The sequence below is a fragment of the Neocloeon triangulifer genome, unplaced genomic scaffold, assembly GCF_031216515.1.
Source record: "Neocloeon triangulifer isolate White Clay Creek 2 clone unplaced genomic scaffold, ASM3121651v1 ptg000002l, whole genome shotgun sequence".
Lineage (NCBI taxonomy): Eukaryota > Metazoa > Arthropoda > Insecta > Ephemeroptera > Baetidae > Neocloeon > Neocloeon triangulifer.
In genome coordinates, this window is record NW_026775545.1 from 1693211 (window position 1) to 1708569 (window position 15359).

Below are 15359 nucleotides of genomic sequence, written 5' to 3' on the forward strand. Positions count from 1 at the left end.
CCAGTGAATATTTTTGAAGGTTATTTAAACTATTTTAAATATAATTTGGAGATGAGAGACAGGTACAGAAATTAATTTGCAGCACAACACAGGAGCAAACAAACAACACGCTTGGCAAACATAATATTGAATTAGTGGCGTGCATGAACAATTAAGTTGCCTCCGCCATGTATACGTCTTTTGATAAAACTCATCACAAGCAAGGAGTAATAAACCGACACATATGTACGCTGCAGCTCAAATTACCTGCACCTGACTAATAAATTACCGTGCTTTGTTCGATAAGCTCCAGAGACCTCAACAATAATTAAAACCGCGCGTGTACAAAATAATAACGCGGCGTTCGAGGAAAAGCATAGTCTGTCTGTCTCTCTCGGAATAACCGCAATGACAAAAAGCCTCAGCGGGACGTCCTCGCGCAAATCAAACACTCTGATTTCCGAATTTATCCGGCAGATCTGCGTTTGTTGGCTTTCCCGAGGGGAGTTGAAACGAGCCAGCCTGCTTCGGGCAGGTTATCTGTCTGTGTGTGTTGACTGAAAATTCGCCAGTGTGGTTTTGAGAGGGGTAACTTTCCATTCAGCCCGAGTTTGCCTCTCGCCTAATGGCGTCTGCTCGTTCTCATGCAAATTTCGTGCACAGCGGCCGAGAATGGAATATCAATTAATCGCAATTTGCGTAAGCCTTCTTCGCTCAAAGTCGATAAGCTAATTTTTATCCCCGCGATTCTCCACAAACTCCAGTTTTTCAATGGCTTTATTTTTTATTTCTGAGAACAAATTTCAAACATTTTAATTAAATAATTGCTTCGGTTTAAATTTGTTTCGGGTGACTGAACAAAAGTTTATTAATACTTTTGCCATTCATGCTTGAATTGGTCTTCTTCTTTTGCTTGAAAGTTGAAGTTTGCGGCGCCACTGCAAATCAATTTAACTCATTAAACCCTTCAGAAGCTCTTCAAGCACGTCGGCGGCGCACAGGAAATTCGCGGCGCCTCGCTTGATTTCCTTTTCTCTCGCGCGAAAAACAGATTTGTATTAAATTCGTTGCTCGTCCTAGGGTTGAGTGAACGCGGCGTCCATTGTTATACAACTCTCATCATTAAATTCCCATACTCACACACACAATGTGCACTTTTCTCGAAACGCTGGCTGGCGGTAACGGTAGGCTAAGCACTCGGAACGAATAGTTCCCAACGTCGCAGATATATTCGCGTCCTCCTCCCACTCCGCCTCTCAACTCGGTCGTGATGATAAAATCCCATAATACATCTGCCGCTCGGAAGAAGGTCGAAGACCCTGTCCGTGAAAAAGTACAAAATCACGACGGTGCAACTATTGGTCGCTCGCTTGCTCGGCTAATCCGTGCAGCCCGCAATGGTTTCGTCCGTCCTGCCCGCGAGCAACATACACGGCGATTGGCTTAATTGAATTGTAATTTATGCGGCACGAACGGATTTTATATTGGCACATTCCTGCGTGCCATAAAAATATGATGGAAAAACGATGGGCGGATTTTTATAGAGAGATGCGCTTTATTGCAATTCAGAAAGATCAAAGGTTATAAAATTAAATAAAAAAAAAACGGATTAAAATTAAAAGTTTTCCAACCTGTAGAAGCCTCAGCCTATAAAATTAATGGATAGACTTTTTGTGTTTGGCCAACAAGCTTGAAATATTTCTGCGTCGAGTAAAGGTATTTTCGTCTCAAATCGATTTCCTGTGAGCTTTCTGCTGATGTATTATTAACGTCTGCTAGACTCGTTTAAAAAGTTTCTCCCCACTTTTGAGGTAAAACTCTGTTAAAAGGAACTTTTTATCAAACTCCAAAATTTCTCACAGAATTTGAAATTTGCAAAAGTAGATCATTTTTATACGGTTTGAGTTTGTAATTTCAAACAAATTCAATACCTACAATTGCAATAAAGTGTCAGATTTCTTGAAACAAAACCGCCCAGAGAGATTTGGAAATGATTGAAATTCGAATCCGAATCCCAACATCTGCGCATTTTCCTTTCCGCGAATCGATTATAATTCCGTCAACCCTTGGCTGAGGGATCAGTTGTCATAATCCCAGTAATTCCAATCCCACGTTTTGGCGCGCACCCTCTTCTGATTTGCATAATAAATCACATCAGATATCAATCAAATTTCCGCTAAGGCCGAGGCGAGACCCTCTCTGGCAATCCGTGTACCTTTCGCCCCTCGTCGGAGGCCTTCTTCGTTTCAAGGCATGAATTTTGCACTGCGGCCTTATTAATTATTACATTAATATCACGCATCTCGTCCTCCGGTGGTGCTGCCGGTGCGTTATTACGAAACATCACAGGGTAGTTTTATCACACAACACAAGAAGAAGAACTTGGTAATTCTCCTCCACCCCGCAGCGCTCGCCCCAACTTTCGCTGTTCCCAGACTACATTACCGTGAATTTCTTACCTGCGCCTGCTAATGGCCGCCGACTTTGCAACTTTTCATCCCAACCGCTGCTTATTATTACAATAATGAAATTTCCGCGCCAAATTATTATTTCATTAGCTGGCGACGAAAAAGTTTTTCTTCTCATTCTTCGCCGGAGAGGATTATTTTCCTCTCGAGTCAATAGCCGGTGGTCCGATTCAAGGCTGCAGCGGCGATGAGAAAATTGATTCTAATCGTGGCCAACAATTTATTTTTCCCGCTGCAATTATCCTCTGTGGTCGCTGGCTGGGATTATGCTGATTTACGGCGTGCACTCTCAATCGAAAATAATAATTTTACATATCGCACGCCAACCTTCGCAAACAAAATAATCGCAGTCACGTCGAACGGACTTCGATAAATAAACAAAACGCAAATAGATAGGAATTTGTAAAGTATTTACATTTATGCAACCCGCGCAACACACGATAAAAATCATCAGAAATTCTGTTATTTTTGAAGCGTGTGAATTAAAAATTGATACAGCTGGAACCTGATAATGTACAAATTTTCCGCTTTGCTTACTCAAGCTCCAATTTCAATAATGGAAATTTGGAACAAAAACAATATTGTAATTTGCAACGCGATGGCTCGAATTTGAAGCAATCAAATCAACTGTTGATTTTCCCAACCGTGCTCGATTTTTCCCCTTGGGTTCGGAAATTTTTTGCGCTTTTCCTTTCCCCACTTGAGGCAAACGAGCTACATGATTCACAAAGTATAAGGCCGATGTTAATTACCGAGGCAAATTGAACACTCCAGACGGCAAAAAGCGGCGGCCATAAATCACCAGAGGCGCATCACATGTTTCAAATCGGCGATGGACTCTGCTCGTAAAAAGCGAGTTTATTGGTCTGAAAGAGAGAAGAAAAAAATAATATAGAGCTGCTTTAATTTTACGCGGCACTTAAATGGGGCGCTTGAGTGGCGACTCGGGCGCGCGCGTTGTTTGAAGGGAGGCGGCTGCTGTCATGAAAAATCTTTAATGATGGTATGTGATGCAAACTTCGTTAGTTATCCCATCAGGCCGGGGCATAGTGAGTGACTTCAGACTTCACATGGTATAAAATGATGTAAAACTAGGCTACGCCGCCTTCGCTCTCGGTTATCTGAGAGAACTTGCAGGGAGATGCACTTAAAAAAATGCATGATTTCAATAAGAGCTGATTAAAGTTTGAACAAACAAAAAACTTGAATAAAATTTTTTTATCATTCCAAATAAAGAAATTCGGGTCAATTCATATTGATTTGAATTCAAAGTTTGATTTCTCGTTATACACAAAAATTAGTATTTTTAATTATTTTGATAAAATAGAAAAATAATTTTAAAATTTGTAATTTTTCCATAATCCAACGATTTTTTTAGCGGCTCATTTTTTTTTTAACTTTGGTTCAGATCATCATTCAAACTAGAGTATTTTGCCCTTTCTGTTGACGGGTGGGTAACATTTAACCCCTGAAAAAGTTTGCCTTGTTTTAAAGTGGGAGGAAACGTGGTGCGGCGCTTCTCCCTTCAATAACCTCCCACACTTTGATGGAGTTATGAGAGAACTAAAAGCAAAGTCATCTTGATTTTACTCGCATTTCACTTTCCGCGCGGAAAAAAGGCGAAAGATCGAGGCCATCAGAGGAGCCTCTTTTTTACTCCGCAAAATGAATATGAGAAAAGACGCCACTCCGTCGAGAAAGGTGATTATTTACATTTGAATGAGCTGCGACTTGTGAGAAGAAGAAAACGAGAACATCGGGTTAAAAAGTACAACGTCACACCCGTAGGAGCTGCGACATCTGGGAAAATTTTTCATTTCCTGATGGCAAAATCTTTTTTCCGGCTCGCATTCAAGAAGCTCGCTCTCCGCCCGCCAGCTTCCTGCAAAAGCAGCCAGGTTTTACATATAAAAAAGTAAAAAAGAAACGATATACATACTCGGAGGCACTTTTCCATTCGTTGAAAGAAATTGTTATTCAGCCGGTACGTTGGGCTTACATTTGCGCTTTTTCAACCCAAACACACAACAACTCTGATATTGGAGCCGGAAAATTGCACAGTCCGAAATTCTCATAAAAAAATGTGTATATAAAATATTTCATGTACATCAGATTTGGCTTTGGTATTAAAAGCCGCACGCAAAAACGTCGAGCCAAAACGTCGATTTTGATTCGCGGCGGCGCGCCGTGTTTGCGCCTAATTGCGTTAGCGGGATGACATATTGTTTTAATTATCGTCCGGGCTGGTGCCGCGTGCATCGAGTGATGTAATGGAGAGTCCATCACATCTCGCAGCGGCCAACGCGCCACTTGCTCCAGTTGAAAGTCCGGAGTGGCTGAATATTATTCTAGCCTTTCAACTCCCTGTGCGAGCAACCTTCTCTGTGTTTGCTCTTCATCAGGATGGGTCGGTCGGCTTGAAAAAGGAAAGAATATTATACGAGAGGACTTTCCTTCCATCTGTTCCCTTGTCAATATCAAAGCACGTGATACGCCCCTAACACGATTATTTGTTCTTTGAATCCTGGAGAAGTTCGGACATTTTTTATCTAGATTGAAAATCATCTTGTATTTTATAAAAATTTATAATTTGGTTCTTAGTCTGTTGTTCTTTCTTCAGTCATTGGCATTGTAATTAAATCAAAAAAATATTTGAAGTAATCATAATCATTTACTTTTTCTTAAATTTAGATTCAATGTTTTCCACTTTTTCGGTGTCTTTCAATTTATTCTAATATTAAACTTCTTATATTTTAATTGTTGATTATTTGTCAAATTGCTACAGAATTGTTTATATTCAACTATTTTAAACAATTTATTTGAGAACAAGATATCGTTGGAAAAAAACGGCACCATCACTAGCAATAATTTTGCAATTTATTTTGAAATTCAAATTAAATTTCATAGAAAAAATCTCCACATCATTGGTGTGGCTATTCTATTTTCCTTTCTATTTTTCGCTCGACTCTGATTTCTAAAATTTTAGTCCTTTGACTGACTTCTGCGGTTTCGTGAGTCAAAAGAAAAGCGTTGTGACTCCAACAAAGCACGATGAATAAAAGAACAGCGGCGGCTCTAATTAGAGCCTGTATATGTGTGAGTATGTCCGTCCGCTCGCACACACATACGAGATCGTGTGCTCAAAATTTTAGAGCGGAAACAAAAAATTTCTCCAGAGACGCGCGCGCAGCAATTCATCAGCTCGTTTGTGCAGCTTTTTCCGCGCCTAACTTTTCGCCCGTGCGCCACTTTTGCGCCAGAGAGCAAGCACACATTTTTATATTTCAAAAGCGGTGGAATTTCGGCCAAACCGCGCGCCAATCCGATGTTGGTTTTAATTACGGCGAAATTGAAATCCAATACACGCTCCCGCCGGCAAATTTGTATCGCAATCATACGTGACGCGCTGATTGGAACAGCCGAAAGTCAATATTGGTTCGTACAATAAATTCGTCAACACAAAAACAAGAAAATTTCCAGATTTATTCGACGATGGCGCAACAGCCTGAACAGCCCTTATGATCCAGCCTTGTTTGTTTGCCCCTCTTTTTCTCCACAACAAACAAATCCTCAGATCAAATTTTCCTCAGAGTTATTTTTCTCCATCAGTCATTCGATATAATATCGAGTTTCATGCCTACGCAGAGATGATGAAAAAGCGGACGTGCTCTCTGATAATGACGTGGAAATAATGGCCGGGTCAATCCATCGCCCCACCTGCAGATGAATTTCGTCGCCTGCGTGACGCCGTCGCAACGCAAACACCACCTTTCTTTACGTCCGTCGGATTTACTGCCAATTAATCCGGCCGCCGTAAAGTGAGACTGGCCTTTTTATATGCGCGGTAATAATTTTTTCGCTCGTTTCTCCGTGCTAACGACCGGCCTTTCATTAAAAGCAAGCGTTGTTTTCGCACCAAATTGCAAATAAGTGCCGATGGTTGTTAGCGAGACAAAAGTCTTGGGGGCGCCAGAAGATCCTTACATATTGCGAAATAATCCTCTTTTATGGGGTCGTGCGCTCGTTCAAGCCCAATTCAATTTCATCGGATTCGGCGATAAATTATTCCGAGAGCGAAAGCGCCATCAAAATGTTGAGCCTTCCTACTAAGGGTGGGTCCAAATTTTGCAGGATTGGTATTTCAATTTGATTCCAAGAAATGTTTGGGCATTCGGAATTTAATTTTATTTTCTATTTCAATTATTTAGAGGAAATTCCTGCTGTCAAGGAAGGAATGACTAAATAATTATTATCAAAATTGCTCCCTCAATCCTAAGTTGTTTTTTTTAATAATTTAATTAATGTCTTGTTTTTTAAATCTAGAGAGCTTTTGTCAGAATGCGTTTCTCTTAAAAATTATTATTGGAAAAATATTCGTAAAATTCCTCCTCTGATAAATAATGCTACAAAAAAAACACACAGATAACACACCTTAAACCCAGGTCAAATAAAAAACAGATTTTTAATTATAAATTAACGTTAAAAGTTTTAAATTTTGTATTATTCGTTTAATTTTTTTTAACCTACATATTAAACATATTATAAATTTAAAATAGCCTCAGACTTATTTTTAAAAATTCTGTGTTCGCCTCGAATGGAAACATTCGCCTGAATTTGGCACCCCTCGGAATGCTCTTCAAGTCGATATCGCGAGCGAGCCCCTCTTGAATGGCGCATCAGGAATGCCTACCGGGAGAAACATCTCGTTTGATAAGAGTCAATAAAGTTTTGAGATCTCGGCTGAACTCAAACACGCGCCGAGAGGATTGGATGCAAATAATTCCTCCTTCGTCTTGCGCCCCCAATATAAAAAAAAAACTGGAGGCAAATCAATCTAGAGACGGGTGGTCGGTCGGTCGGCTAACTTTATTTTCCGCTGATAATCACGATTCGGGGAGAAGCTCTTTCTTCTCGCTCTTTCTCCCGCCGCGCGTAATTGAAAAAGCAACCCACGGTGAATTATCGCTTCGGTGTGATGGCGTGACGGCATGGGGCTGATCCACCCTCACTTTGCAGGTGAAAGAAGGGTGCGGTCCGAACGGGCTAGGTGTGGCCCTTTCATTATTTTACACGCGAGCCTAATTTATTTCGGAAAACATCTTCACGCTGGCAAAAAGGTGTGTGTGTGTGCGACGGGGTGCAGGCAGGGTGGATAGAATTACGCAAACGCCCTTGACGTGTCATTGTCTCTCAGTCAGAAATGTATCAGGTGACGACTTGTTATACGTCGGCGTCTCCACCGCAAAACCATGCCTCGTCACACAGAGCGCGCGGCAGCCGAAATTATGTTTGCACAAACGAGCGACTAATTAAAAATACTCAAACAAGCACTCGCGAGCGACGTCGAGTGTTTGCCTTTGGATCATCCTCTAAAAAGCAGGGTTGACCCTCGAGAGTGTTTCCATACGAGCAAATCTGCGCGGCTCTCAGTGAATGGACTCTTTTCTTTTTGTGAAGTGTATAAGGAGAGCTTAATTCAAATAATTCAATCTTCTACAGAACAAAATTGAAGAAAAGAAAATATAAACTAACAAAGTAAAATTAAAGGAATTTAATTAGCTTCTTAATTATTTTTAAAACGTAAATAAACAAATTAATTAAAAACATCAAGCAAAATGAAATTTTTTTTAAGGAGGTGACTTTTGAATGAAAGTCTTATTTATAAAAAATGTCCCTCTTATGATTTTAAAACAAAAAGAATTAATGAAATAATCATACACATAATTTTTTACTTTAAATATATTTGTTACTATTTATTTATTATTACTTTTTGATATTAACATTTTATTTCACTTTTAAGGTCAAAATTGTTGGACATTTTTCACCAGTCTAAGTATAGCAGTAAATTTAATCCATTTATTTCGTGTAAAGTTTTACACTCATCGTTCAAAACATTTATGTGGTAAAAACGTCACCTTCTCATACCAATTTCTGTGAAGTTGTGAACCACCTGATAATCGTCTACTGGTTTTCCCATGACTAGCGGTTCTCGTCTTTCTTCCCGCTTGTGCTTATTAGCGCACAGCACATAATTGTTTTTTCGCGCAACAAGGAGGCATTTTGCGTGGTAATTCGAGGAGAAGAAGTGGCACCGCTATTTTGTGGGAAAAAGTGCAAATCCTCCAGTCAGCGACCCAATTAAGCCGCAAAGAGAGCAGTGAGATATGGATTTTTTCTCTCGTACACGCTGCGGGCGACAAGAAATAATTGAACATGCGACCTTTAATGCACCATTCATTCCGCACATACACACGAGTCGCATTATTATCAGCTTGCATTCCAGCAATTGCACTGCACTCGGCTCTCCCACAGTCATTATTGTTTTTCTGCAGAGCGCTTCCCCCCTCGGCAGGGCCTTGCCAAAGGTCGCTCACCTCGCGCGACTGCTGCTGCTGCAAATAGGCGTCATAATTGCGCAAATTAAATATTCATAACATACCGAGCCGCAACGATTATACTAATCATGTTCCAAGACGATGATGAGTGCACATTTCCGTTTACATGCAAGTGTTAATGTCCACAGAGGGTTATTCAAAGGGCAACTCGCCAGCCAGCGTAAGTGGAGCGAGCAGCTTGTTTGATTCCGCTTGCAGCACATAATCCTCTGAAATTATCATTATTTTGAGAAAATAAACAAATATGTGCAAATAATTATCAAACAAATAGGTATTTTAGCCATTGAAACGTTTAAAAATTCTGAAATTGTTAAAAAATCATAATACCGTCCAGATGAGATTCTGATAGACCTTTTGTAACGATTCAAATGCTTTTAACATAATTGCTTTTGAACTCAGATATAAATTTCAAAGTTCCCTTCGTAACTTCATTATTCCCACAGTTTTTGTTCAAATATGTTCAAAGTTCAAATCTTGACAAAAAAAATTATCTAGATCTTCATTACATGATAGCACTTTTTAAAATTTTTCTTTTCCAAATCCTTGTTAAATTACTTTCTAATTTTCAATTATGATAATTCCAAACAAAATTTGAACCTAACATTGCAAACAGAAAATGAATACTTTATTAACGGTGACAAATGATGAGAGGAAATTCAATTCAAGACTGTAGCCTGTAATTATCTCAGGCCAAAGGAACCCCCAGTGCTATCTTTCGAGCATGAATAGCCCTCGTAATTTGCTCCGACTCTCGCAGCGCAAACATGCATCTTTCTTTTTCTTAACCCGCCGCTGGCTTCCGTGCGCCCGCCGCGATGATTGTTTCCGCGTCACTCGTTTTTTTTCTTTTTGCTCATTCTAATTATACACGTAAGGACTTTTTGCACCACCGAGACTCAATTTTTCTTTCTCTGTTCCAGGCTGTGTTCCGTAATCAACCTCAGACTGCGTCCCAACAGTTGCAGCTGCTGCAACAGCAACAGTACCTCGCCTCCCAACAACAGCAACCGCAAATAGGTTGGTTTCCTTTGCTCCGCTCTTTCCCACAATCGCAAATTAATTTCCGTCGATTCCGCCAATTAATCTGGTTGCGTCGGTTGTTGCGAAAGCTTTTTCAGCCGCGAATTTATTTGCGCGCTCAAATATTTGCTCTCAAGAAACGACAGAACGTGCGCGGCTTCCTTCTCTGCGACAAGTTGCTGCTGTTTGCGCCAACTTGCTCGTTTCCTTTCTCCTGACGAAAAGGAAAACCTTGGAAATTTGCTCGGGTTTTAATTAAAACGCTAACTTAATTTCTAACTTCAACTCAAAACTGTTTATGTTTCCTTGTCGTTTTAATTGAATTTGAGGGAAGCCGTCGAATAATTAAATTCAACTCAAGATAATTTTGATGATTAATTATTTCCTAATTTGTTTGCAATTAGTAAATTATGGTTTATATTGAGAAGTTTTGTTCAAATAATAAGAAAAAAAGTATTTAAGAAGTTCATAATGACAAGATAACATTCATTTTAGCTGCCAAATCATTTAAATTCACGATCCATCAATAACTTATTTTATAATTAACTGCTGGATTTTAGTTTTTTTCCGGGGGGGGGGGGGTTCAAAGTTTTGACGTTTAAATTTATATTAACAAAAATTGACAAAACTAAAATTAGATTATTTAATGAATTGCTTTTCCAAAAATGTTCAAATTTAACAATTTTCATCATTTTCCTTTTTTATTAAAATTTTTAATTGTGGTTTTGATTTTGTTTAGCCGGACTTGCGCCACCCACTGCCTTCAACGGCGCCGCGTACTTGATCAACCCCCAAGATTACGCCACAATCATTCCCGGCGCCACCGTGCTGCCCCAGTACTATGGGGTGCCGTGGCCTGCCCTGCAAGCCTACCCTGCAGGCCTGCTGCAGCCGAACGCTGCGGCCGCCGTCGCCGCCCAGCAGCAACAGAACTCGCAGCAGAGGAGGCCCCTCACGCCCAGCTCTGCCAGCGACGTCAGCAACAGCAGTGGCAGCCTCTCACAGGTACGTGTAATTTGACTTGCTGATTTGCGGTCACTCCGGTGCTTGCGACTTGCGACACCTCCAGCAAATACTGCCAATCACAGAAGTGGTTGATGTTTCAACTTTAACTTTTTAAATTGTGTATTTCAATGATGATCTCTATTCAGTTATCCCTATCAGAAGAAGATATAGTTGGTGAAAATACTGTTCTGAGAATACACATATCATTAACAAAAAATTATGTCAATTTTTAATTAAATTTTATTTTCATTAAATGATTTAAAGCTTAATTTCTTTTTTATGAAACTAAAATTGATAACTATATTAAGTCGTGCAAATTTTTATCTATTCCCTTTTTATCTGCTGCTTCTATACATCCAAAATCATCTAACCAGTTAATTTAAATTAATCAAAACTGAAAATTTTCTTATGTAGTTTTCTTTTTTAAATCTAGAAATATGCACATAAATAATGAAATAAATTCATAAAATTTGGTGCTTATTACCTGTCCCGTTTTAATGCCATTTTTAGCTCGATTTTTTAAAATAATTATTTTTTGCAAGTCTCATTACATTTGATGGTCTCCTAATGGCTTTTAAATCATTGATTCTTTGCTAGTTTCAAAAGCATAAACATCAAAGTCTCTTATCATAATCGCATTACAAGCGTTTTGCGTGTGATGATGTCAGTTGGAAGCAGCACATTGTACTTTTATCGCTTTTTAATTACCGAGTTTCATGTTTTTAGCAACATTCCCTTCTTATCAATCGACGCTGTTTGCAGGTGCCTGGTGGGTACCAAATGATTCCTGCCTACTACCATGAAAATGGAGGCATTGTCATGGGCAACATGCGCGGCCTGGGCAACGCTACCCCCTTGAGACTTGTTAGTCCGGCGCCGGTTCTCGTCAATCCCGGCTCGGCAGGTAATAATTGATTAATTACGATACAAATATGAGCACAATCGATTTCGCGACTCCCCCGAGCCAAATTTGACACTTGTCGTCTCTCCCGCAGGAAACGGCGTCAGGTTGCTGAACAGCCAACCCCAACCGATCCAGACCCCTCCGGCCTCGCTCTACTCGGCGACGCAGCCTCCCTCGTTGTACTCCAACACCTCCGGCAGCGGCACCCCCATTGGTGGTCAGTATCGTTGTTTTGATTTGACCAGAAACAAAAAACTATTTCCCCCTTCACATTATTTCATTTTGGTTGCTCTCTGTAAATATTTGTACAAATTTTGGATAGATTCCTGCATGCTTTTCTTCTTCTGTCACTAACCGACCGCACTGATATTCAAAAAAATTTAGGAGTACATTATTTTTAGTTTGTTGGTTTTCTTCTCTCTTTCTCTCTCTGTAAATAACCAATGAATCGGGCTGACTTGTGTTGGTTTGGTTGTTTCTGTCCCGGTTGGCTTGGACGCGCGCAGGATCGGCCGCAGCCACTCTGACAGGGGTTGGTTTCAACACCCTGGGCTTAACGCAGCAGCAGCAGCAATCGCAGCAGCAGCAGCAGTCCAGCCAGCAGCAGCAAAGTCAGCAGCAGCAAACTCTGTCCGCTGCTGTTGCTGCTTCCTATGGGAATAATTCTCTCGGTACTATTGGCTCTCCGGCTGTCTTGGGTTCCCTCGGCTCAGGTATTCACGGCTCTACCTCTCTATCTGAAACAAAACAATTTCTGCATCTCTCACACTCTCTCACTACTAACCCCCCACCCCACTCTCAGTCTGTACAAATGCGCATTGTTTTCTTGGCTCCTATGATTAACGTCCGGTCGTTTTGTGCAATTTGTACAGGTCTAGGTCTAGGCTCGGGCAGTTCCGGCCGCCGAGACTCCTTCGACAGAAACACCTCCGCCTTCTCGCCGTCCCTCGACTACGGACGAGGAAAATGGGCCCAGAACTACGGCGCCCTTGGTGAGTTGAGAATTTCACTCGTTTGGCGGCCGTTCAAGTGAGTCACTCTAATTGAAAAAGGGTGACTCTCGTCGTTTTGCACTGTGTATTCCTATGATGATCTCATTTCAGTTATCCCTATCAGAATATATAAATAGAGTTGGTGACAATACTGTTCTGAGAATACACATCTATAAATAACAGTTATTTTCTTTTGTAAATTTGGGATTCATTCCTGCTGAAATTAATCATTTGTTTGGTTGTGAGAATTTGTTTGCATATTTACACTGTAAAAATAACTGGAGTAACAAAAATCTAAAATTAAATAAAATAAATCGCTTCAATTTGTATTAAAAAGGAATTTATAATAATATAAAAAATAAAAAAATGTAAATATAAATTTCTTAATACTTTAATAAAATAATAACTATTCTCCCTTGATTATTTTGATTATCTTAAATTTATTCTAAATATCTAAAAAATTATTGAACTATTTTTTACGTTTCCAATATCTACAGCAAATATCAATACATTTTTATCAATATTTACAAAAAGCAATGAGATGAGAATTTAAATTTGAATTTTACTAAATATGGTTGTTAACTTTTAATTTTAAATAACTAATTATTTATTATTTTGGTTAGAGAAAATTTTCTTCGAAACTTTAAAAATCACCTTTGTTGTAACATCTCTTCTCTGAAAATATATTATTAAATTTTAAACAATTGATGCTTGAAATTTAATAAATGGCCAGGATGATTCCAAAACCCACTTTTGGGTTTATTAAATTTTTGTATTCTTAAATTTATTCATTAAAAAAAATTCAATCTAAATTTTGACAAAAACCACCTGTGTAAATCAATGTACAAATCTAAAATGCAAATCTGGTCCCGCAGGCACTGTGACCGCTTCGCAATCTCCGCTGGGACTGACAGGCGGCTCCCTGACGCCGCCGCCCTCCCTCAACCTGGGCGGCACGGCTCTGGGCGCCATCATGAACTCGAGTCGCATCCTTTCGGCCGCTCCAGGGGCCGAGGCGGCCAAGTTCCGCAGCAACCTGGGCCAGCTGCACAACGGCTACAGCAGCGTGACCAACGGCCTGACCAGCAGCGGCGCCACCTCTCCAGGAGGCCTCGGCATGAGCACCCAGTCCCTGTTCGCCAAGCTGGGCCAGGTGGCCGCCGGGGCGGCCACTGTGTCCAACGGCCTGGACACGAAACCTCCAGGCCGCAGCCGACTCTTGGAGGACTTCCGGAACAACCGCTTCCCGAACCTGAGTCTGCGCGACCTGACGCAGCACATCGTCGAGTTCTCGCAGGACCAGCACGGCTCGAGGTTCATCCAGCAGAAGCTGGAGCGCGCCTCAGTCGCTGACAAACAGGCCGTCTTCAACGAGATCCTGGTGCACGCGCACGCCCTGATGACCGACGTCTTCGGCAACTACGTCATCCAGAAGTTCTTCGAGTTCGGCACCCCTGAGCAGAAACAGACCCTGGCGCAGAAGGTGCGCGGCAATGTGCTCGCCCTGGCCCTCCAGATGTACGGCTGCCGAGTGATCCAGAAGGCCCTTGAGACCATCTCGGCCGAGCAGCAGCACGAAATTGTCGCCGAACTGGACGGCCACGTGCTCAAGTGCGTCAAGGACCAGAACGGCAACCACGTGGTGCAGAAGTGCATCGAGTGCGTCGACCCGCACTCCCTCCAGTTCATCATCTCTGCCTTCCAAGGACAGGTATATCCATCGGAGAGAATTTTTTTATCTGTAAATAATGTAAATTTAAACAGATAATTCTCATTAATCATTCTATGACAATATTGATGTGAAAAATGATTAATTTTTTCACTTAATTTATGCATTTTTATTAGTCTGCCGCCTGCTTTAAGAATCTCATAGCATTTTGTAAATCGTTAAATCAGATTGAAAAAATAAAAAATAAATAAAACTTTTTTTATCTTTCAATTTTATAAATAGTATTATAAAGTATCTGAAGTTTCCTATGTTTGCAATTTCTGATAATTTATAAATATTTTTCTGTAAACTATAATTTTTAGCATGTTTCTAAAACCATCAAACTTTTAAAATATTTTGAAGAGTTGTAAAATTTCACCTTTTCCTCTCTTTACTCGTTATTCAATTCACCAATTTTTCTTTTAATTGAAATATGCAATTATTTTTCCATTGCAGGTGTTCTCCCTGTCCACCCATCCGTACGGTTGCCGAGTGATCCAGCGCATCCTGGAGCACTGCACCCAAGAGCAAACAATGCCCATTCTGGATGAGCTTCACTCCCACGTGGAACAACTGATTCAGGACCAGTACGGAAACTACGTGATTCAACATGTGCTTGGTGAGTTTCCAATTCATTTTGCTTTCTACTTCTTAAGTAAAATAAAATTTCGAATATTAACGACTTATTTTTTCAGAGCATGGAAAGCCTGAGGACAAAGCAAAACTGATAAATGCTGTGCGCGGCAAGGTGTTGGTGCTTTCCCAACACAAGTTTGCGTCCAACGTCGTGGAGAAGTGCGTGACCCACGCGTCTCGCCCTGAAAGGTCATTCCTCATCGATGAAGTTTGCAGTTATGCCGATAGGTAGGCACATATTTTTAAATTATT

At 40.6% G+C, this 15359-nt stretch overlaps 1 protein-coding gene across 7 annotated transcripts in view; it reads left to right on the forward strand.

Moving 5' to 3' along the window:
* Window positions 1–15359, forward strand: part of LOC132203799 (pumilio homolog 2) — a 103260-nt gene that overhangs the window by 83656 nt on the left and 4245 nt on the right. For 6 of the 7 annotated variants that reach the window (XM_059631876.1, XM_059631866.1, XM_059631888.1 and 3 more), the window contains 9 exons: window positions 9763–9859; window positions 10602–10867; window positions 11630–11771; window positions 11863–11988; window positions 12278–12484; window positions 12644–12763; window positions 13639–14474; window positions 14928–15090; window positions 15167–15335. In XM_059631876.1, the coding sequence (XP_059487859.1) occupies window positions 9763–9859; window positions 10602–10867; window positions 11630–11771; window positions 11863–11988; window positions 12278–12484; window positions 12644–12763; window positions 13639–14474; window positions 14928–15090; window positions 15167–15335 (2126 nt within the window). The remainder of the gene's footprint in view (window positions 1–9762; window positions 9860–10601; window positions 10868–11629; window positions 11772–11862; window positions 11989–12277; window positions 12485–12643; window positions 12764–13638; window positions 14475–14927; window positions 15091–15166; window positions 15336–15359) is intronic. The other variant, XM_059631898.1, reaches the window with a different exon arrangement.